The sequence below is a fragment of the Eptesicus fuscus genome, chromosome 5 (genome assembly GCF_027574615.1).
Source record: "Eptesicus fuscus isolate TK198812 chromosome 5, DD_ASM_mEF_20220401, whole genome shotgun sequence".
Lineage (NCBI taxonomy): Eukaryota > Metazoa > Chordata > Mammalia > Chiroptera > Vespertilionidae > Eptesicus > Eptesicus fuscus.
In genome coordinates, this window is record NC_072477.1 from 68,587,992 (window position 1) to 68,613,613 (window position 25,622).

General features: G+C 38.6%; 1 protein-coding gene across 1 annotated transcript in view; it reads right to left on the minus strand.

Annotated features, from left to right (window-relative positions):
• Positions 1-25,622, minus strand: part of SPRED1 (sprouty related EVH1 domain containing 1) — a 125,217-nt gene that overhangs the window by 45,212 nt on the left and 54,383 nt on the right. Inside the window, exon 2 of the mRNA XM_054716371.1 lies at positions 19,342-19,516. Within this exon, the coding sequence (XP_054572346.1) occupies positions 19,342-19,516 (175 nt within the window). The remainder of the gene's footprint in view (positions 1-19,341; positions 19,517-25,622) is intronic.

Consider the following 25,622-nt stretch of genomic DNA (forward strand, 5'->3'; position numbering starts at 1 on the left):
GAAAAGCAGGCGGGCTGGCGGAGAAGGCGGGGCGGGCGACAAGGGAGGAGCGGAGGCGGGGTAGAGTGCAGCAGGAAATCCTATTGCAGGATTTTTCCTGCAACGGGAACACTAGTTGATATATAATTAACAACCAAACTGTAGAAAACAGCCATTACATTTTTGGCAAGCAATTACAATTCACCAATACAACATCAGTGGGTGATTTATTTACTCTGCAGGAAAAATAGGTAATGAGATAAACTATTTCTAGCCAATAGAGAGCTATACCTATTAATTACCAATGTCGTAAACTAAAAGGTACTCTACAGAGCTGCAGTGGTTACAGCTCTCCCAGAATACATGACCTACACTTAGTTCTAGAGCTTCTTTACATATATCTGGTACAAGATAAGTAATTCTAAAGTCTGTTAAGACTCTCCTAAAGGCAAATGCCACAGCCATTACAAATATTATCTGAAAAACATTCTGTATATACAGTTGTTAAACCTGAAATACATCTCTAAGTGATCCTAATTAATAGCCGAATATACCTCTTTCTAGAGTTAAAGAGTTCTGGAAGTATGTAAATTTCATCAGACCTCCATGGTTAACTTTGAAAAACATTTATAAATTAGAGAGTAAAAATGAAAAGTGGATCAGTGGCTCTGCCCTCATTTCTACCCAAAATATTTTACATTAAATGAATATAAAGATAAGTATAGTGTAAATAGCAACTGTAAAGTGAATGTTTAATATAAGACTGACACAACAAGAGTAACTATGAAAGAATATGTTGCCCAAGTAATATGACATCAATAACCTTTAAGATCCATTAAGGATATGGCTTGTTAACAAATAAAAACAAATCAAGGAGTCATGTTTTAGAATCAGCATAATACTAGAACTTTTTGAACTTTTGTTCACTTACAAGTGTGCTGGGATTAGAAATGTATTATTATTTACTAGAGGCCTGGTGCATGAAACTCGTGCATGTGTGTGTGTGTGTGTGTGTGTGTGTGTGTGTCCCTCAGCCCAGCCTGCACCCTCTCCAATCTGGGACCCCTCGAGGGATGTCCAACTGCCCGTTTAGGCCCGATCCCACCAAACGGGCAGTTGGACATCCCTCTCACAATCCAGGACTGCTGGCTCCCAACTGCATGCCTGCCTGATTGCCCCTAACCGCTTCTGCCTGCCTGCCTGATCACCCCCTAACCACTTCCCTGACAACCTGATCGACGCCTAACTGCTCCCCTGCTGGCCTGATTGCCCCTAACTGTCCTCCCCTGCAGGCCTGGTCGCCTCAACTGCCCTCTCCTGCTGGTTCGGTCACCCCTAACTGCCCTCCCTTGCCAGCCTGGTCGCCCCTAACTGCCTTCCCCTGCTGGCCTGGATGCCCCCAACTGCCCTCCCCTGCAGGCCTGGTTCCCCCTCTCCCCCGCCAACTGGCCTCTCCTGCAGGCCTGGTCACCCCCAACTGCCCTCCCCTGCCGGCCATCTTGTGTGTTAGAGTGATGGTCAATTTGCTATTGCCTCCTTATTATATAGGACTAGAAACTAAAAAAATTAATGTATGATGAAAAATTTTAAAGCTAGAAAAAAAGCAACAATAGATTCAAAAGCACTTTAATGTTTATGACTGTATCAAAAAAAATTTTTTTCAGACTTTGACATACCAACAGTCATGACTAGGTTTGAGTAGAATATAATTGTTGCAAATAGACTAGCTGCACGCAGCCTTAGGAAGTGACTATAATAATGAAGGAGGAAAAATACAACTATGTAAGGGTATTTAGAAGAATAGCTTTGCATTCTAATACAGATCTGAACAGACCTAAGTTGGGTAAGACATACCAGTTTAAATTATTTTCTAGCTAGATTAATACTTTTGGAACCATGAATATTTTAATGAGATCTTAAAGTCTTTCAATCAAGTACTGACAAGAACAATGTTTTTTTCTTTCTTCTATTAAGATTGAATAAGTGTTAATTATGAAAAAAATACACATGAACAGGTAAAGTCTAAAATTAAGCAAGTGAACCTATAATTAGCATAAACATATTAAAATCTGATACAGATGAGGGGAGAAAGGGAGGAGAAGTCATTCCCCTATAGTATCAGGCTAGGACTTAAAAGAGAAAGGGGCGGGGGCGGGGGGGGTGTGGGGGGGAAGGTGGTTACTGAAAATGGATGTTTCCATGAGTGAAAAGTGTCCAAAGGAAAATGATTTAAAGTATGAGTAATAGAAGGAACAGGTACGGACACCGCCCCCTCCCCCTGCCCCCACAAAGGTCAGTACTGTGTAAAAGAAATTTGAAATAGAATATTAATTAATTAAGCTTGTGGGCTTTGCAGCTAAGATGAGCTGGGTCCCATCCAGTCTGAACCACTCATTATCCATCTGACTTTTGAGAATTAAATGAGGTAATAAAGGTTACTCAAATATTGCCTGACATATAATAAAACTTCAAATAATATTAGTAGTAATAGTGAGATAGGTCCCTATATGATGTCACTAACCCATAACAGAACCATTGCTTTAGAGGCTGGGAGGTCAGTATTTACGAGGGGAGACCTTTTTTGAGAATGGCAAAAGGAGGAATTTGAATAATAAAGGTACTCAGGACCTCAGAGAACTTATGAATAGATTTTGGGAAGCTTAAGTTAATGGATTCTAAAAGCATTGGAAACATTTCAATCTCCCAATGTTGTTGTTTTTTTCCTTCTTCTAAAAGAAATACTAGGGTATTTGATGGGGGGGAGAGGGGGTGGGGAGAGAAGGAAGAAGGGGAGAGGGAAGGGAACACCAAGGCCACTTAACAACTAAAACTTCTGAAGATATATTCTAAGTTATTTTGGGAAATACAGACCAAAATTCCCATCATAAAACTACCGGACTTGTTTTCCACAAGCATTTAAAATAGACCAAGCAAAAAATGAGTATAAATGCATTTCTGTTTAACTTACAACAACTAATAATTTGGGAGAACAGAGTAAAATTAAATATGTACTAGTACTAGTACTTTCAAACTACTATGTACTTTATTATGGTTGCTACCTTACAAGTAGATAATTACATGCTTACAAATAGTATTATCTAAAAAGTAGTATGGTTGGTAACCAAACATAAAAAATTTTACTAGTAACTTTCTAAAATACCTTTGAATCATTTCATTAAAAATTCCAAATTCAAATTAAATTATTTGATAACCAAAATCACTAATTGGCATCTCAAACAGTTGCGTCATATTATGAACTTTAGTCTTCCTGATGATATAAAAACTGTATCCTTTATGAAGAACACCAAGGCATAGTATGAAATATGAAATTACATTGTTATCAAGTACATAGTTTTACTAATCATTAATAAAAATTTATACTTAACACTGTTCTGAACTGCATGGGATTTTAGAAAATTTTAAAAAGTAACAAAAGAAACAATGGCATATTTCTCACATAACAGCAATTCAGCTACTAAAAAGGGAAAGAAGGGAGCCAGTACTCCTTCAATATGTCTGTCATAAAAGAGAAACTGCTCTAGATTAAAGGAAAATAAACACATGACAGCTAAATGCCATGTGTTTTGTATGGAAGGAACAAAAATGTTATAAGAACATTATCAAGACAGTTGACAAAATTGGAATATGGAACCTACATTAAAGTACTATACTTACGTTAAATTTCCTAAATAAAATAATTACACTGTGGTTATTTAAGAAAATATCCTTGTTCTTAGGAAAAATACACTAAAGTATTAAGGGGTAAAAGGTAGGATATATGTAACTTACTATAAATACATACACCGAGTGGCCAGATTATGATGATCTCTGAACGCATAATAATCTGGCCACTCAGTGTACTTATGTATAAGGGAAAGCTTTCAAATCTTGATATGTCAAGAGACCAGGAGATAGTGGCCCCCAGGCTCTGGCTAGTAAGTACTCTGCTTCTTTCTAACTACCCACAATGCAGTTCTTATACATGGAAAAACCTTATTTTAAAATCCCAACTCTGGTCAGTCTAGACCAGTGGTCGGCAAACTCATTAGTCAACAGAGCCAAATATTAACAGTACAACAATTTTAATTTCTTTTGAAAGCCGAAAACCGACTTCTGCGCATGGGCCACGAAGTTTCATCGCACTGTACATGCGTGCCCGCAAGTGGTATTTTGTGAAAGAGCCACACTCAAGGGGCCAAAGAGCCGCATGTGGCTCGCGAGCCGCAGTTTGCCGACCACTGGTCTAGACTGAGTGGCCAGATTATTATGCGTTCAGAGATCATAATAATCTGGCCACTCAGTGTGGTTCAAAAAGTATGAGTATGAATGTGTGTGTGTGAGTGTGTGTGTGTGTGTGTGTGTGTGTGTGTGTGTGTGTGTGTGTGTGTACATACTGGGGGAGAGAGAGAGAATAAAACTAATGTGGTAAAATGTAAAAAATTGGTGAATTTGGGTAATGGGTGTATAGGAATTCTTATACTATTTGATTCTTTGCCCAGACTAGGGAAATGGTCAAACAAAGGAGGGCTCAAAACACAAATTAGCAGTATTAGAAATGCAAAAGGGGACAAAACTGAAGACACCTAGAAAATAATAAATGCAATGTAATGTTTTATGACCTCAAATTTGAAACATTAAATGAAATAACTGATTTCCTAGAAAAGTTGTAACTATCAAAACTGATTGAAAAGCAAGTAGAAAACCATTATAGACCTATAACCATTAAAGAAACTGAATCACTAGAAAGTGAGGATGAAAGGGGATAAGGGACTGAGAGGTGGGATATAGTGGGAATCTATCAGCAACTCTGGGAAACTAAGGACCATAAGCAAGAAGGACATTCCCTATGGAGAACTGAGGGGATTAAAGAAGGAAACCCACTGTCACAATAATTAGGGCACTGCTCTGACTAACTCCTGGTGGCCACACTAAAGAATAATATAAAATTACTAGAGGCCCAGTACATTTGTGCACTCGGGTGTGTGTGTGTGTGTGTCCCTCAGCCCGGCATGCGCCCTCTCGCAGTCCAGGAGCCCTCGGGAGATGTCTGACTGAAGGCTTAGAACCATGCCTTAGCACTGCTGCGAAGGTGGGAGAGGCTCCCGCCACTGCCGCTGCGCTTGCCAGACGTGAGCACAGCTTCTGGCTGAGCAGCACTCCCCCGGTGGGAGTGCACTGACCACCAGGGGGCAGTTCCTGTGTTGAGCGTCTGCCCCCTGGTGGTCAGTGCATGTTATAGCGACCGGTCATTCCGCTGTTCAGTCGATTTGCATATTAGCCTTTTATTATATAGGATTGGGCAAGATAATAGTCCTTGCTTCTTTATTTGGCTCTTTCCAAAGTCCCTATCATAGCCTGTTAGATCTTTACTTGCCAGAGTAAATAAGCTTAAACAATTCTCTTCTCCCTCAACTGGGTCTGCACAATCTGGAGAAGGGCCCACACATTCTGATGAAATCAATCTCAATGATCTAATGATTTAACACTCATGAACCTTTATTAATTTACTTATACAGCACTATCCATATAACAAAAGTTATTTAGAAAATCAAGAATATCCAAAGACATAATGATGATTGAGAGTTTCAGCCTGTAAATGGAAGGGGGCCAAATAGGATATATAAGATTTGAATAATTTAATAAAGTTTAAAAGGCTATGGATGTTGGGAAAGAGGTCGCAAATCAATTACTGACATTTCTACTTTAAGAAATTAGAAAAAGAAGAGCCAAACACCCTAAGCAAGCAGAAAGAAATGAACAAAAAACAGAAATAAAGTTGAAAATAAAGGAGAAAATAATAAAACAAAAGCTGGTTTAAAAAAATAATAAATTGACAAAACTCTAGCAAGACTGACAAATAAAAATGAAGACATAAATCACCAATTTCAGGAATGAAACAGGATATTGCTAAAGATCTTTTAGCTTTTAAAAGAATAATTAAGATGCTATGAACTTATAAACTAGACGACTGTTAGAAGAAATGGACCAAATGTATAAAAAGCATATATTATCAATACTCAATCAATATAAAAATGTTAACCTGAATAATCCTATAACCATTAAAGAAACTAAATTTTTAATTTAAAAGTTCTCAAGAAGAGAACACTCTATACTGAGATGGTTTCAACTGGAGAATTCAATCATATATTTAAAGAGGAACTAACACCAATTTTACATAATCTCTTCTGGAAAACAGAAGGGGAGCGGGACACTTACCAATTCATTTTATGTGACCAGTATTACCTGAAACCAATACCTGACAAAGATGGTACCAAAAAATAAAACTACAGACCAATATCATTCATGGTCTAAAACACAAAATTCTTCAACAAAATACTAGCAAATCAAATCTAATAATACGTAAAAAGATTATACACCATGATCAAGTGGGATTTATTCCAGGTACATAGACTTTAGCTATGAATGTCCAGTTTTGATTGATTTTTGAATGTTGACTCAGAAAGGCTTGAGTCAACATTCAAAAATCAACCAATGTAATCTATCATGTCATCAAGCTAAAGAAGCTCTAGCAGTTAACACAGAAAAGGCACTTCACAAATTCAAACGTCCATTCACAATACCATTCACAATAAAAATTATCAGTAAGTTAGGAATAGAGGGGAATTATCTCAATTCTACACAGGTAGCCTATTTTAAAAACCTACAGCTAATGTCATACTCAAAGGTGAAAAACAGAATGTGTTTCTACTAAGATCTGACGAAAGCAAGGATGTACACTATTGCCATTCTTGCTCAACATAGAACTGGAAGTTCTAGCCACTGAAATAAGGAAAGAAAAAAATAAAAGGCATACAGATTGAAAAGAAATAAAACTGTTCATATTTTTAGATGACATGTCTACTTTAAACAATCCCAGGGAATCTAAAAAAAAACCTCAGAGTTCAGCAAGGTAACAGGATGAACAAACAAAAATTAATCACATTTCCATACACACAATAAACATGCATTAACCAAAATTAAGAACACAACATCATTTACAACTGCTCCAAGAAAAATGGAACAGAGGTACACACTTAACTAAATGTATCTATGTGAGGAAAAATCACAAAATGTCAAAAGAATTCAAAAGTGGGGGGAGTGGGGGGGAAGGAATGTGCATTCATGGACTGGAAAATTCAATATAGTAAAAATGTCAATTCTTCCCAAATTGGTCCATAGGTTTAACACAATTCCTATCAAAATCCTAATAAGGACAAAATTATTCTAAAATTTATTGAAAAGCAGACCCTAGAATAGCTAAAATAATCTTGAGACATAAGAATAAAATGGGAGACATCACTCTACCCAATATTAGGACTTACAAATATAGCGACAATAATATATCTACAATAACAAAAGAGTAAGATGCAAACTGGCCGTACCTTCGTGACACCTACCAGCCAATCAGGAGCGAGTATGCAAATTAACCCAACAAAGATGGCGGGTTAATTTGCATATGCAGGCGCCAAGCAGCCAGGGGCGGGGCAGGACGCTTGCATTGTCGCCATGGCGACAACACAGGCATTCCGCCCTACCTCAGCCGCTCCAGGCCTCTGGGTAGCATGGGAAGGCGGAAAGGCGGCTCCGGGCCAGAGTGAAAAGGCAGCTCCAGCTGGAGTGAAGGCGGTGCCGGCAGCCAGGGGAAGGAAGGCCCATTCTTGCACGAATCTTCGTGCATCGGCCTCTAGTATATATATAAAAGGCTAAGTATCCGTAGATCTGACTGGTATCTATGACATGCACTGACCACCGGGGGCAGACACTCAACACAGGAGCTGCCATGATGCGCACTGGTCATTTAAAAATAAATGGCACCACAGACCTGGCGCCAACAAACCAACACTCAGCTTCCCCCAAATGGGACACAGGCTCCACCACCACCACCGAAGCAACATCCCACCAAATCGCAGGCAACGCTGCCAAGACCCCATGGCACAAAATGTGGCCCAAAGCCCGGCCCAACCTGGAAATGGTCACTGTGGGCGCCGGGTAATGACATCACATAGCAACGCTCGGCTTCCTCTCCCTAGCAACTAGCCTCCTTAGAGTTTTTTCAGCCCAGGAACCTGACTTGCTATACAGCCAGGTGCAAACATTGTACAATTTAACCAAATGTTTGTGAAGCATTTTCACATGCCTCATCTCATTTGATCTTCACAGAAGTCCTGGAGTAGGTAGATAGGAGACTCGGTAGAATCCTATTTTCTTTTCATTGGCTGGAAAACGGAGATTTAGAAAATTAAGAAACTTGACCCGACTGAAAAGAAGTAAGAACTGGTGGAACTTGAAAATGACTTCAGGTTTTCTCACTACGCAGAATATAGTCAAACACTGCTGCAGTTAAATATTTTACCCTTGTTCTCCCTGCGTGATCTACAATAATAATCTGCTTCGTGTTGATATTTACTGCTGTGTTGCTGACAATTACCTGGGCTAGAAAAAGTTTAGCTACAAGAGAAAGCAGGTCTAACTAAGCAAGTTTATTCTATATCCATAAAAGGCTAAGTTGACTCATGCATGTGCAATACATATAAAGCTCTCGCTGGCGCCAATCACACGCATGTGTTTCGATCTGTCATTGTCGACCGTGAATTTGGTTGACACTTCTATTATAGAGAAAAGGCGAATAGCAATATTAAAATATTTCTTCTAATTAATTTCCTTTCAATGTGCACGAAACTGTGCAGCAGGACACTAGTATTGTATGATACTTGTGGAGGGAAAAAATAGAGCAATGAAACAAAATGAAGAACATATACAAAAATGCTAAACTGATTTTTAACAAGAGTACAAAAAGCAATTTAATGGAGGAAGGACAACCTTTTCAACAAAAGGTGCTATTAAAACTGGACATTCATAGGCATAAGAAATTAACCTTGACCCAAGTATCATACCTTAGGTAAAAATTAACAACTATAAAACTTTTAGGAAGGAAACACAGGATAAATGTTCGGGATCTAGGGCTAGGCAAAGAGTTCTTAGACTTGATGCCAAAATCATGATCCCTGAAAGGAAAAAAACTGATAAACTGGACTTCATAAAAATTAAAAACTTTGTTCTGCAAAGGACCCTGTGAATGAGATAAAAAGAATGGGAGAAAATATTTGCAAACCATATATCCCTAACCAAGAACTAATACCTGGAATATAAAAAGAACTCTCAAACCTCAACAGAAAAAAAGCAATCCAATGAGAAAAATGGCAAAGGACGTGAACAGATATTTCACCAAAGACGGTACACATAAACACATGAAAAGATATTCAACATCATTAGCTGTTAGGGAAATCCAAATTAAAACCACAATGAGCTATCATGATACACCTATACCAATAACGAAATAAAAAATAGTGACTACATAAAATGCTGGTGAAAATGCCTAGAAACTGGATTGCTCTGGTAAAAATGTAACACAGTATAGCCACGCTGGGGAAAAGTTTGGCAATTTCTTACAAAACTAAACATGCAACTACCACACTTCCCAGCAATTACATTATGGTCATTTATCCCGGAGAAATAAAACATATGTTTACAGAAAAACTTGTATATGAACGTTCTTAGCAGCTGTATTTGCAATAGCTCCAAACTGTAAAGAGCCTTCATTTCCTTTAGTGAGTCAATGGTTAAACTTTGGTACACATTTGTTGTAGAACACCAGGCAACAATAAATAGGAACAAACTATTGATACACACTCAATAACCTGCATGAACCCTCAGGGAACTATGCTGAATGAAAAATACTAATCCTGAAGTAACATATTTATGATTCCAATTACATAACACTTTTGAGATGACAAAATTATAGAAATGGAGAACAGGTGAGTGGTTTCCAGGCCAAGAGGGAAGTAGGTGTCTTTTAAGTACCAGGGGAAAGGATTCTTATGGTTATTGAACTGTTTTGCATCTTTTCTATCATAGTGGATATATGAGATAAAACTATATGGACCTAAATGCACACCCAAATGAGTACAAAACTGGGAAAATCATGAGTGTGATGGATTGTGTTGATGTGAATATATATTCTGGTTGTGATACACTAGTTTTGCAAAATGTTACCCCTGGGAAAACTGGGTAAAAGGAAAATAAGATCTCTACATTATTCTTTACAAGAGCAATTAATGACCTATAATTATCTCAATGAAAAGATCAATTTAAAAAGTCTATGGAGATTTCAGAAAAACTATCAAATTCTGATGAGGGAAAAATACGAGATATCAAGGAATCATCCTTACTGTGATAAATGACACCTCAAAACAATATCTAACATTCTACTTCTCTACACAACACTAGAAATCCCATTAAATTAAAAAAAGACAACCACCATATCACCAACATTATCTAATATTATTCTGGAAGTTCTGCCTAGCACTATACAAAAAGAAGATGAGTTGCATGAAATGAGCTTTAAAAGATACCAAAAATGACCCTCCCCCCAAATCATATATAATAGCCATAAAAATTTTTATATATGTAGAGAAAAAGTTAAATGAATGTACCTATATTTTTAAAAAATTGTTTAGTTATGGGAAAATGAGCAAAGATATACTTAAAGGGGGGAGGAGACTAATGAGGGGGAAATTAATATTAGCAAATATATAGAACTAATTTTAAAAGTATAATATTCACATTAAATCAATAGATAAAAAAGTAGAATTAAATAAGAAGTGGTATGGAATGAATTACATCCTTCTGAAATCTAGAAAGAGAGCTCTCACCAGAAACTGAGTCAATGAGTACCCATATCTTGGACTTCTCAGCCTCCAGAACTGTGAGAAAATAAACTTCCACTGTTTTAGCCAGCCAGTCTATGGTATTGTCTTATGGTGTCACGAGCAAACTAATACAAGAAAAGTCTAGCATATAGAAGACACTCAAACAGCTGTTGATTAATTAAAAGAATAGCAGTCAACCAATCAATTAAAAAGCATGCTACATTCACATGATAATTTAGATGGTAGTGACAAAATATTTAGAAAGCTAACAGCGAGATAAAGTTTGAACGCTAATTTAGCTATTAGGGAAGCTATTAACAATTATAACAATTTAATGCCAATTGGAATGTAATGGAAGGAATGTGAAATGTATCACAATCAGGTATAAAGGAGAAAGATGAAGCCAAAATAATCCTGCTGAGCCCGATAGACCAGATCAACCAGTATAAATCAATAACTAGAGAATGGAATTACTTTAATTTAAAGTAAGCCAATGTATATATATAAAGGCTAATATGCAAAGCGTCCCCTCGGGAGTTCGACCGGGAGTTCAATCGCTCGCTATGACGTGTGCTGACCACCAGAGGGCAGCACGGAACATGGCAGGCGACCAGCAGCAGCGGTTGGGGGTGGGGAGCAGCGGCGCTGAGGGAGCGAGGGAAGGAGGCGGCAAGGCGGGGGCACGGACTGTGCGGTGGCAGGGAGGTGGGAAATCTGATCAGCCCTGGTTGCTGGCCAGGCCTAGGGATTCTACCCGTGCACAAATTTCATGCACTGGGCCTCTAATTAAATAATAAAGAGGAAGTTTAGTATATGCAGTAAAGAGAGTACTGAAGGAAGTTAAGAGTTAATCTGAAGTTTTCTAAAAAAAGGAAATGACAAGGCAGGTAATATGGGAAATATGCTAAATCTTAATTTCCAGGCAACAGCTATCACATGGCTCTAAAAGAAAGATAATATATATGCTAACAGGCAGGTTTTTTCTCTTCAGGGAATATTGGCAATATTAAGAGTTAACTGTTGAAAAACAACTGCCAAGAGAAAGTCACAAAATTTATGGTTATACGAAGAAGTCATTAATAGTACAATTTATCATCTTTTCAATGGATTGACCCTAAAATGAGCAGCTAATTTTGGACTAGATGAATGTTGTTGTTGTTATCATTACTATTAGCATTTCTTCCAATTCCAATCCTTAACAGCAAAACTGATTTGCCCAAGGTGCTTTCTCTAATTAAATTTTCCTAGTTTTCTGCTTACGATTTATCTGTGACAATAAAAAGGAAATTGTTCCTGTCATTATTGTTTCCTCAGGACTAGCAATCTGTCTACATTCTCTACTCCACATAAACTCTTAATATGCTATCTATTGTTATTTAGTTAATGTAAAAGAGGGGAAGGCATTTCCATAAATTCAACGCTTGCTTTTGGTAAAGGTAACTAAGTAAGGCAACATCATGGAAGTGATTGCCTTTGGGAAAGGGCAGACAGATTCAAGATAAAGGAAGTAAAGGCCAGATTATAAAAGTTCCTCCACACAGCCCTGGCCAGTGGTTCATTAATAGTACAATTTATCATCTTTTCAATGGATTGACCCTAAAATGAGCAGCTAATTTTGGACTGTACACCAAAAGATTGTGGGTTTTATTACTGGTGAGTGCACATAGGTAGGTTGCAGGTTTGATCCCCAGTGGGTTGTGTGCGGGAGGCAGCCAATCAATATTTCTCTCTCACATCGTTGTTTCTCTCTCCCTTCCTGTCTCTCTAAAACAAAACAAAATGAAAATCAACAAAAACATACCCTTGGGTAAGGATTTAAAAAAAAAAGTTCCTCCCCACAAATAAACTCCCTATACTTCTTTCCCGATTGGTTTTTCCCCTTATCAGTTAGGACTCTTTAGCATATTAATCTTATTTACTTATTGTAACACTTCTTTGGCCCTATCTTAAAAACTAGAATTTCTGTCATTATTCATTCGGATATTCCCAGCGCTTAGAACAGTGTCTAGCACACAGCAGCTTCTCTATATTTGACTCACCTTTAAAAAGGGAATATCCTCTTTTAATAATGTAGAATTCAGTGACGTTCCTTTAGCATAAAATAAAGTAAAAATGCAGAAGGTAAATACCTACTGAAGCAGTTTAAATGACTGCCAAAAAAAATTTAGATTGGATTTAAAAAAATAATAATAAAAAAGATACTCAAGCCAGAGGAATCTAGTGAAACTGGGGAAAATTGAAGGCACAAAGCATGAAATTGTACAGCAAGAGAAGGGGAATAAAAAAGAAATGAGAGGAAATTGTAAAATTCCTCAAATGGAACAGTTCTGGATGACAACCAGATCCAGGAAAGCAGCCTGCTGAAATGAAGACCAAAAGGTCAAGACTGTGCAAGCAAAGTAGCCAAGAATAATGATGAGGTTCAGATGTGGAAGAGTTGGCTATGGGAAGGAATTGCTAAGGTCAGTAAATGAAAATGAAAGCCAATGGATGGTGACCTGAATGGTACACTGTCAATAAAGGGGCTTATATATGTACGTATAGTTGATAGAGTAATACTTTGGTGAATAAAGCATAATTAAAATTATGCTAACACCATCTATACTCCCACTTTCCCCCCCCAGATGTGATATTATAGTCAAAGGAGAACCAGTATCTTTCAAGAGACAGAGCTGCTGAATCTTAAAGAGAAAACTAGTTAATGCAATTGGTTTTTAGTGGAAGATTGAGGTTTCACAATGCAATAATTCACAGAGGCACAATGGGAAAAGCCAAGTAGGAAATTATTGTTCTGTACTTTTATGAAGTTCAATCCAAGGCAGAAAGATGTGTCCCTGGTCTTTTAAATGTCCCATGATGGAAAGGGGTGAGTCTCATTGTTAGTAAAGCTACTTCTATGTTTTCTCCTGAGAAAACAAATCCTCTTAATTTTGTTTTAGGCTCTAATAACTGAAAAGAAAAGTCATTTTTACAATGTGTCACTTTAAACAATAAAACTATTATCTTACAGGCATTTTTATAGGCCACATTTTTTATCAACAACCTAGTTATATTTATTAATCTGAAAAACATATCCTTAATCTCTTTGGCAACTTCCTAACCTGAAATGTTTCTTATTTTCCCTTTCTTCACTTCATTTTTACCTTTATTATGTTTACCTTTACCATTATTAACTTTGTCATTATGTTTATAATAACAACTATTGTATAACTTTGCTGACATAACACAGTGCCTTTTTCTTATTTCTGTAGACTATCTTAAGTAATACATACGTTGTAAGAGTCCTATTGTATCTTTTTGTGTAGCCTATTTTATATTGTCATCTCTTAGCACATAATATGCTTTTAAAAGCATAATTTTAATTACATTTGTAAATTTACAATATTTTATTGCCTACTATATAAACATAAGAATACATCCCCATGGTAACTTACAACTTTTAGTAGTAAATATTTTAGCAAAATTTTAACGTCATTATGGACAGTTTATTCAGCTACTTATAAAGACTGTAAGGGTGTACTATAATACAGTGTTTTAAATTTACATATCACATACAATTCAGCTAAAAATGGTAAAAAAATATATCCTATACATATGATAAAATGTTTTCCAATAAAATAAAGTGTCATACTAACAGAGAAGGGCCTATCTAATATCTATACTAATAAATCTATACTAATAAAAGGTTAATATGCAAATTGGTCAGGACACCCTCACAGTAACAACTGAACAGCAGGCTGCATGGGGCGACCAGGCTGGCAGGGAGGTTAGTGACAGACGACCAAACGACTGAACAGCAGGCTGCATGGGGCGACCAGGCCAGCAGGGGGGTTAGTGAGGGATGAGCAAATGAGTGAACAGCAGGCTGCATGGGGTGACCAGGCTGGCAGAGGGGGGCAGTTGGGGGTGACCAGGCCAGCAGGAGGGGCTGTGAGGGGTGACCAGGCTGGCGGGGGGGGGGGGGGGGGCATTGAGGAGCGACTAGGACGGTGGGGGGTGGGGGGGAAGTTGGGGGTGACCAGGCCAGGGGTGGCATTAAGGGGTGACCAGGCTGGCTGGGGGGGGGGGTGCAGTTGGGGATGACCAGGGCAGGGGAGGCAGTTGGGGGCGACCAGGCTGGTTGGGGGGGGCAGTGAGGGGTGACCAGGTTGGCGGGGGGGGCGGGCAGTGGGGGCAACCAGGCCAGTGGGGGGGCAGTTTGGGGCGACCAGGCTGGCAGGGGGGCAGTTAGGGGCAATCAGGCCAGCAGGCAGAGGTTGTTAGGGGTGATCAGGCTGGCAAGGGGGGGTCAGTTAGGGGAGATCAGGCAGGCAGGCAGGTGAGCAGTTAGGAGCCAGCAGTCCCGGATTGTGTGAGGGATGTCCGACTGCTGATTTAGGTCTGATCCCCGGGATATCCCCCGAGGAGTCCAGGATTAGAGAGGGTGCAGGCTGGGCTAAGGGGACACCCCCCCTCCCGTGCACAAATTTCGTGCACCGGGCCTCTAGTATCTAATAAAAAAATGAATGCAAAAAAAATTTTTCTATTATGGAGAATGTGAAGGTTATCTATACAAATTAACAGTTAAATTTTAGCTAGCATTTAAGAAATATGTGATCAAGAATAACACTAATTTTTACTCAAGAATTAAAGGAGGAAAACAAGGCTATAAAGATTTAGAAGGCAATGGAGGCTACAACTTATTATACAGATCAAGAAAAGCGGTTCTGAGAATCTATACTTGTTAAAGATCATTCCATATCCAACAGTCTGGAAGAATACAACACCAAACCCTGGTTTTTCTCAGTGCTTTCCAACTTTTCCTCCGGCATACTTAAAAATATAACATTTGTAAGGTGTCCACAAAAGAGGAACTACTAGTTAAGAGGCAACAAACCAAGAGGCTCTCGCCACTTTTATTCATGGCACATAGCTAGGGAAGCTCTCATTTAGTGCAGCAAAAGGGTAACCTGTACTAGTAAAATAAACTCTACCTTTATGAACATCATAAAAACAAGAAAGTTATTAGTAAGCATCACAGGTAATAATTTCTGAGTACTCAGATTGAACAAATCAATAAATGAATGAGTCCTACCCCCAAAACACACAAGCTGACTTCCTGAAAAACATCCCAGTTTACTCTTTATTTATGATCGTTTCTTATTAAAAAATAAAAAAGGGTGAAATATATACCTTCTGGAAGTGTAAAAGACATATTTTAATACAAGTGATTGCAAATCAAAAGCTGCAAAAACTCTTCTACAAAAGCCATCTTTCCTTTTCCTTATTACCAGCATTCTGATTTATGAACACTCTTTAAAATATTGTCAGTATTTCTTTGTTAGCTATACAAATGGCCATGGTACATCTTTTTACTAATTATCTATTCTTTCTTAAAAACCACAAGTTTTGCCGAAACCGGTTTGGCTCAGTGGATAGAGCGTCAGCCTGCGGACTCAAGGGTCCCAGGTTCGATTCCGGTCAAGGGCATATACCTTGGTTGCGGGCACATCCCCAGTAGGGGGTGTGCAAGAGGCAGCTGATCGATGTTTCTCTATCATCGATGTTTCTAACTCTCTATCCCTCTCTCTTCCTCTCTGTAAAAAATCAATAAAATATATTTTTAAAAAAACAACACAAGTTTTTCTTGGGATATCAGGGGCAGGTATTTCACTTCATTTCTAGAATTTATCTAAGGTAAAGGATTCTAAGATGTGACCAACAGACAAAATGGGTACAAAACAGTTTTTAGCAAATGAGGGTTTTAAAGATAACTATCAACTTGGAAAGAACTTTGTAAATTTATAGACTCAACAGTCACAGAGTACTTCTTTCTTAGATAAATAAATAAAAAAACTAGAACTCAGCAAACAGAATTAAAATAAAACCTGTAGGGGGCGGTTATAGGGTTAAGCCTCAGACTGACCTCGTTAAGTCGCAAACAAGTCCCAGCTTAGAGGGCACAGCCCTCTTAGCATAATTAAGCTTGATCTTGTGACTACTCCCTATACCTTTCCTGGGTAGGTAATGGGCTGTGGGAGGTGTAGCAAATGCTGCCAAAACAAGTGAAACTTACAAGAACATTGTAAATTACCTTGTTTACCTCTGACTATAAAATAAAGGCTCAGCTTGCAGTCTGGATCTGTTCTGTGGCCTCAGCCAGGCACAGAAGATCCACCTAGACCCAGCTTATTCTCTTTGTCTGTCTTTTCTTCATCTTTCACCAGCCCTCCCTCAGGCTGTGCTGGCATAGCACAAAAACCAATCAATAAAAACATCTACAGAAATGGACATTAAGAATTCCAAAATGCAGTGATAATAAAAAAAAAGAATATATACTTCAATTCTGTATTGCTTCAGAAGTATCTTGGTTAAAAGTGTCTTACTCAGCAGAGGGGGTAAATTAATCTGCTTATTTCAATGTCACTGTCCTATTTGTCTTGAAATTCCACAAGACACTGCTGTTTTAAATTTATAACCATGGCCCTGGCTGGTGTGGCTCCGTGGATAGAGCGTCGGCCTGCGGACTGAAGGGTCCCGGGTTCGATTCCCGGTCAAGGGCATGTACCTTGGTTGCGGGCACATCCCCAGTAGGGGGCGTGCAGGAGGCAGCTGATCGATGTTTCTCTCTCATCGATGTTTCTAACTCTCTATCCCTCTCTCTTCCTCTCTGTAAAAATCAATAAAATAAAATAAAAAATAAATAAATTTATAACCATGCATTATTGCCTCTGAGTTTAATCATACAAGTCCCCATAACCTAAAATGCTTTACTATATAGCTAATCTCTGCAAGAAATATGGCAACCCTCCAAGTGAATAACTTTTCCTTCATGTCTACACTGAGATACATTGATTATCCCTGTTACACAGATAACAAACTTCAGCAAGGAGAAATGGTCAGGTGAAACAACAAGTGTTCTGATTCCTAGTCAGTGCATCTATCAGAAGAATGTATTTTCTTGTTAGTCTATAATAATTCTACACCTAAGAGCTCCTTTTTAAGTCCTGCCATAGAGGATAAGTTTGTGTTCTTTCTGAATCCCAGGTTTATTCGCACTAGCTTTATTTCAAAGCCACAATGACCAACACCTAATCCATCCATCTGAGATGATTCTGATCAGCCTCACTCCTAGTTATGCAGATTATGTCATTTACTAAATTACCCTAAAATAATCTGTCCATTAATACAGCCAATATTTTTAGATCATTACCATTTTATACTCAGTTTCTAAAATCAACAACTTCTCCTCCAACAACATTTCCCAGTACCATTAGCTCAGACAAGTAGCATTATAGTCCAGGACAAGTCACAATAAGCTCTTTCTTAGAAGTCTACAAAGCCTTTTTTTTAAAATAGAGGCCTGGTGCACGAATTTATGCACAGGTGGGGTCCCTCGGCCTGGCTGGTGATCGGGGCCAATTGGGCCTGGCCAGCTTGGGGGGAGGGACCGTGGGAGGTTGGCCGGCAACAGGAGGTTGGCTGTGGGAGCGCACTGACCACCAGGGGGCAGCTCCTGCATTGAGTGTCTGTCCCCTGGTGGTCAGTGCATCATCATAATGACCAGTCTTAATAATTGCTTAGGCTTTTAAATATATTGATTAGCAATAGTATGTGCCAGCTACCATCTTATGGAAAGCCAGAATCACCTTTAGATATTGGGGTTTCCTACAATCCTAAAATGACATTCTGGTTCACTGAGACACATTGTTAGGAGTGAATCATAAGCTCATAAAACACTAGAGCTGGGAGACTTTCAAGATGACTTAGGATAATTCTCCCTTTCACTGAGGCAGAAACTTGGGCACAAGAAAGTTAATTTAACAAGACAAGTTAAATTACTGAAATAATTCAATAGTAAAATTATTCAGAAACCAATAACCAAAATTAAAAATAAATTTATTTAAAATGCTCAGGGCCTGACTGGGTAGCACAGTTGGTTAGAGCATCCTCCCGATATGCAAAGGTTGTAGGTTTGATCCCCGGTCAGGGTACATACGAGAATCAACCAATGAATGCATAAACAAGTGAAACAACAAATCGATGTTTCTCTCTCTCTCTCTCCTCTCTCTCTCTCTCCTTTACTCCTTCTCTTTTAAATCAACAAATTACAAATAACTTTTTAAAATGTTCATGTATGAAAAATTTAGAATTTAAAATACATTTTCTATAGAAAAAACATCGTAGATGCTAAATGAGCTTACAAACCAGTCCACAAATATATTTTCATGTGCCATGAAATGATTATTCTTCTTTGATTATTTTCAATTATTTAAAAATGCTAAAACCAACTCATGGGCCATACGAAAACAGGTGGCAGGCCTGGATTTGGCCTGTGGACTACATAGCTTGCCAGCCTCCAGTCTAGGAGATAGTGGGGAGAAGGAGAGGCAGGGTGTACCTGGTTTAATAACTAGGGGGACTATCCAGGAACATTTCCATTAAACCTAACCACAAAAGCAGCTCTCCTCTAACATGTGTGCATTAATGTTATTTCCAGTTGCAAAAAAAACAGGAATAGTTCATCGTGCCTAATATTAAAAGAGTTCCAGAAACATAACCATTGATCCTGGGCAAAAGTAATTCTCATAAATTATGGCACACTAATCATTATTTTAAATTAATAATTCATCCTATGTAAACTTAAAATTATAATAAATGCATTATCAGTTACCATTTTGTCCCTGAGCCGCTCTCCACGGATAAGAAAGTCAGCACAGCCATCCTCTTCCTGGTGGGAGGCTCTGCAGACAGTGACGCAGCTCAGTCCACTACCTCCGAGGGGCAGCCATCCGCCGCTGGAGTCATCCCGGGTCATCACCACAGCTCGCACTCGTGCATAACTATTACTAAAACAAAGGCAAAGATTATAAGTTAGTTCCTCTGTAAACAAAAACCAGCCAAGCTTCCAGTCTTGTTTGAGAAATCAAAGACCACATCAGTTAAAGTGCTTACTACTTTCATGATAGTCTACAGAAAGTAATCTACTTGAAAGATGTCAAAAACCACAAACTAACTTAAAAGGTTAACCTTTATTTTAAAGATCAACTTCACAATAAAAAACTACAGAACTCTTATTTCAATTAATCATTTGAATAGTTCAAGAGCACATTTGATTGTCATGGAACAAGTTAAGAAAAACCCCAGAGACAAACACTGTCAAATTACACAGGCCCTCATCAAACTTGTCTATATATTTCACCTGCTGCAGCACGACCAGGACAGATTACTGCTATATTTTAGCATATTTAATACTGACACCTATAACTTTCTAACATTTCTGGAATTTATTATAAATAAAATTCTGAAACTCAGATACCATGTTTTTTATATCTTCTCACAGCTTGGAATCTAAATCACACGAATCATATAAAGACAAATGTTCTGTTTCAGTAACTTATCAAGTAATTGAAACCTGAATTTCATGCCTTCTTTTTGGAAGACTACATTCTAGATCCATTCAGAATCATTTCCCAATATTAACCGCAAATACTCTTTACATAAAATATAAGTGTTGTTTCATCTACTAATGTTCTAAATAACTGACATCTAAGCATTTTAGTTCTAATGCTTTTAATATAATTATTGATGAAATCCTTTCTAAAAATAGTATACCTTGCTAACTTAAAAAAATATACTGAACATAAACTTAAACTTGTTTTGGTTATTGAATATCAATTGAAGTTCTATGTTAACAGCTCTATGCTATTCAGCATCTATGTTCTAAGTCCTAGATTGCCAGTTGTCACTTCTCTTGTCATAGTGCCTGTCTGAAATATTCCACTTTCCTTTTTTCACTTTACATATTTTATTGAAATATGGGGTGAGGGCTGGGCTGTGGTCCTCTGACCTTTCTCCATGGGCTCCTCATCTCTATTCACCCCTTGAATGTTGCAGCCCCAAACTTTCCATCCCAGGATATCTTTGCTTCCCACTCACTGCCCACTTGCTGGAGAAACCTCATTGGTTTGAGGGATTCAGCTGCCACCCATATGTAGGTGACACCTAAATCTAATTCTGGCCCAGATACTGCTCGTGAGTATGAAATCTCCAATTCCCAGTGGAGACACCCTCCTGGATATCTTACCTGTGGAGCAAGGATTGGCAAACTAGCTTATGGTCCATGTCTAGTCTGACATCAGTTCTTATACAACCTGCAAGCTAAGAAGGGCTTTTACATTGTAAGTGTAGCTATGTTCTAGGAGCACCTAATTTATGGACAATGAAATTTGAAATTCACGTCTTGATTTTTGCCAACCATTTAAAAAAAATATGTAAATCTGTATTCATCCTTCCATAGCCTTCATTAGCTTCTAATTTAACAACTCAGCTTTCAACTTCAAAACCTAAGATTAGAATACCATAAAAGTCAAGCTGTTTGATATTACGTGGGGCTTTTTTTTTTTTTTAACAGACCTTCATTCTTGACAAGGTTAATCTTTTCCACCAGTTTTTCATCTCATAACCTCCTTGCCTTCAAATGTCCTCCTTTTTCCCCAAATAAAAGCAGTAACTCTTTTGTCTAAAATATGCAACCACTCCCAAAGACTAATGGCAGCTCTTACAAACTCTGTCATACTCTTCCTTGTAGCAGAGTAAAATTTGCACTTGTCATTCCCTCCTTAGATAAAAGTGACCTAAGGGCACGAAACCAAATCCTATTCTTCTATTTAAAGTACTAACAAACTATTTTATCCTGATCATGCAAGCAACAGAAGCCCATTCCAATAAATGTGGAAAATAAATAAAAGTAGTATTTGCCATCATGGAATTAATATTCAAAATTTTGTTGGATTTTTACTCTCTGGGTATCATATTTGCAATTTATTCTTCTCTGACACAACAGCCATTTATAATAACAATGTGCTCTCAGAATTTCACTCTTGAGTGTCTTTAAAACATTTAGTTGAAAGGCATTTGTTCCAACTGATTTATCCAAAAAGACAAATCTGACAAGAATTTAGTTCTTTAGTATTATTTTCGAAAATACTTCCAACTACAGCTCTATTCTTCACTTTGACAATGAACTACATAACAACCACTTTTTCAACCTAGCTTTCATTCTAATGAAGTGAAGAGACTCTTGTAAAATGATGCTTGGTTTCCTTTATTTTATTCAAAATCTAAATTGAACCTCAACTGTTAATCTCTGGTCTTATTTGAACAATTACCTCAAATATATCCTTTCATGCCATAGTAGGCTATTTAGAAATCTAGGTGAGAGGTAATGTTGGATTGGACTAGGGTGATAATAATGGACACATAAATTGATTTGGGTCGACGCTGGAGGAAGAGTCAAAAGGACTTGATGAGGTTATAACTATAGTAAGTATTCTAAATTATTTAAAATTCTTAATAGTAACTATGACCTTTACTTTATAGAATTTTCAACTAGCATTTCAATAAAGTTAAGGCAAAAATGAGGACCAAACACAAAGATAAATGGACTCTTAAACCTCCTGCTGTTATTATCAAGCCTATAATATATCCACTCATCTACCTTCTTGCTCTTTGCATAAATTCTTTTTATTATGAATACTAATTCTTTGCCAGTTATGTGAATCATAAATCTTTTATTTTTAAATGTTGTCTTTTAAAGAACAAAGTTTATTCTGGCTTTTATTTTTAAATGTTGTCTTTTAAAGAACAAAGTTTTTATTTTACCATGGTCAAATGTATTTATTTTCCTTTATGATTTATACTGTTGACTTTTTTGAAGATCTCATATATACCTATTTTAAGCCCTTTACATCCTAATAAGAAAACCTCTTTTCTTTTGAAGTTATTTTAGCAAACAGAATACTCTATTTTCTGTGAAAGTAAGAAAGTCCCTCAAATCACCTATGTCAAGCAGAGCAAGTATTCATGTATTTACTAAATTATAACACACACTAGTCTTTTTCCATTGCCCTGAAATGAAATCCACTTTGGTCTTTGTTTCTCACCGACATATGCTCTCTGTTCTCCTGGGCATGGAAACCAGGTCTTCAGAGCTGTTGTGTAGTGTTGCTGAATTGAGACTTATCTCCATTAATTTCTTTTCATATCTAGGGCCCATTCTCATCCAGCATGGATATGTACAGAAAACTTCCCCCTCCCATTCCTAAACTTAATCCAACTCCTAAACCTTTCTGCCCTTTCATAGTTTAAAACTTCCAGGTGTTTTGTTGTGTGTTTTTTTTAACTTCATTGATATATTTAACATTACTTCAAACAGTTCTCAATTATATCTTCCCCCCCCCCAAAAAAAAACTGGCAAATTATTACGATATTGCCAGTACACATCAGTTATGTACCTTCTTAATAAGTTTCTATCAAAAGAGGGTATTTAATAAAGATTTACACAACTTGAAAGCACAGAAAAATTTGTAACAAGGAGAGACTATAGGCAGAGAGATTACTAAGGAAGTTGTTAGAACAAATTTTACATAATAATATCTTAATGAAATAGTTGTTTATATAAACACTAGAGGCCCGGTGCACGAAATTCATGCACGGGGGGGGGGGGGGTGTCCCTCAGCCCAGCCTGCACCCTCTCCAATCTGGGACCCCTCGAGAGATGTCCGACTCACAATCCAGGACTGCTGGCTCCCAACTGCTCACCTGCCTGCCTTCCTGATTGCCCCTAAGGGCTTCTGCCTGCCAGCCTAATCAGCCCCTAACCACTTCCTTGCCAGCCTGATTGATGCCTAACTGCTCCCCTGCCAGCCTGATTGCCCCTAACTGCCCTCCCCTGCAGGCCTGGTCACCCCCAACTGCCCTCTCCTGCAGGCTTGATTGCCCCCAACTTCCCTCCCCTTCAGGCCTGGTCGCCCCCAACTGCCCTCCCCTGCTGGCCTGGTTGCCCCTAACTGCCCTCCCCTGCAGGCCTGGTCCCTCCCAACTGCCCTCCCCTGCTGGTCATCTTGTGTCCACATGGGGGCAGCCATCTTGTGTGTTGGAGTGATGGTCAATTTGTATATTACTCTTTTATTAGATAGGATAGAGGCCTGGTACACGGGTGGGGGCCAGCTGGTTTGCCCTGAAAGGGTGTCCCGGATCAGGGTGGGGGTTCCCTTGGGGCGTGGGGTGACAAGGGTCCTGTGGTGGTTTGCAGACTGGCCATGCCCCCTGGCAACCCAAGCGGAGGCCCTGGTATCTGGGATTTATTTATCTTCTATAATTGAAACTTTGTAGCTTTGAGCGGAGGCCAGAGCAGGCCAGGGAGGGCGGAAAGCTTGGCTTCCTCCATCGCCAGGGAAACCCAAGCCTCCTGCTCGCTCTGTGGCTGCAGCCATTTTTGTTGGGATTTATTTATCTTCTATAATTGAAACGTTGTAGCCTTGAGTGGAGGCCAAGGCAGGCCAGGAAGCTTGGCTTCCTCCATTGCAGGGGGCAACCCAAGCCTCCTGCTCTCTCCAGCTCCGTGGCTGCCGCCATATTTGTTGGGATTTATTTATCTTCTACAATTGAAACTTTGTAGCCTTGAGTGGAGTCTAGGGCTGGCCAGGCTGTGCGCGAAGCTTGGCTTCCTCCATTGCTGGGTAAACTCAAGCCTCCTGCTTGCTCTGTGGCCGCAGCCATCTTGGTTGGGTTAATTTGCATACTTGCTCCTGATTGGCTGGTGGGTGTGGCTTGTGGATATAGCAGAGGTACGGTCAATTTGCATATCACTCTTTTATTAGATAGGATGCTGTCACAATACTAAACCTATCTATAAGGGAAACTAGAAAATGTAGTCTGTATTTCCAGGCAACCATGACCCATTTAAAAATTGGGAACTAGTCCAGCTGGTGTGGCTCAGTGGGTGAGCATGGACCAGGAACCAATAGGTCACAGTTCGATTCCTGGTCAGGACACATGCCCAGGTTGTGAGCTCATATCCCCAGTATGGGCGTTCAGGAGGCAGCCGATTGATGATGTTTCTCTCTCATCAATGTTTCTATCTCTCTGTCCCTCTCCCTTCCTTTCTAAAAAAAGTCAATAAAATCATATTTTTAAAAATTTTAAGAATTGGGAACTACAGAAAATGAGGAGCTCTCTCTATGGAGCACCCCTGTGCCTTTTACCACCCCACCTTACCCCAGGGGCATTTCTTGCCTCTTTCTTTCTCCTAAACTCCAAGGGCCCTTCTTTTGCCTCTGTAACTTGTTTCCTAAGCCCACTTCTTGGATGGATGGGAGGGAGGGAGGGGACATATTGGCGGGCTCTCTGGCAGAAAGGTAAAAGAAAAAAAATAACGTATTGGCATCAAAATGCTCTCAGCATGAGTCTGGAGGTGTTGGGGTGGGGAATGAGGTAGTAGAGAGAAAGAAAGGAGGAACACAGAAAAAGAGAGCAAAACAAAGGAAAGGAAAGTGTTTTACAAATGTTAAGTTTAGAAACAGTCAGCTATTACATTATCAATTACCAACTGGTAATTAGAAATGTACAAAAATTTAGAAAACAGATCTGAAAAAAAGCCAGATCTGTGTAAGTCATATTGTTTTGTATAGAAATGGTTCTTAAATTGAGGTACTAGGGTAATCACTGATGCTACTGAAATTGTGATTAAAGCTATGGACTATTTCTCTGGAAAAAAATCTACAAACACATATAGCTAAAAATTCATATTTGAATACAATTCCAAGAGTTTCACAAACCTGAGATTAAGAATATTTGGTCTAATGGCAATGTTGCTCTGCAATAGATTCTTAGGTGCTATAATTTACAGATTTATCAAGATGAAATTTCCCAGCAAATGAGTTACCTGAATGCTGGTTAAGTGAAGTTATATCATCCTCTCTCAAGTAAACCATAAAATTACCACACTTCCAAGAGAACAAAATACTTATTATTTGAATGGTAATGTTTTACTGGGCGGGGGCAATGTGGGATAAAGGGGGTCAATGGGGAATAAAGGGACATATGTAATACTTTCAACAATAAAGATAAAAATAAGCAATATTCAGAAAATGAACACAAAATCAATGTAAG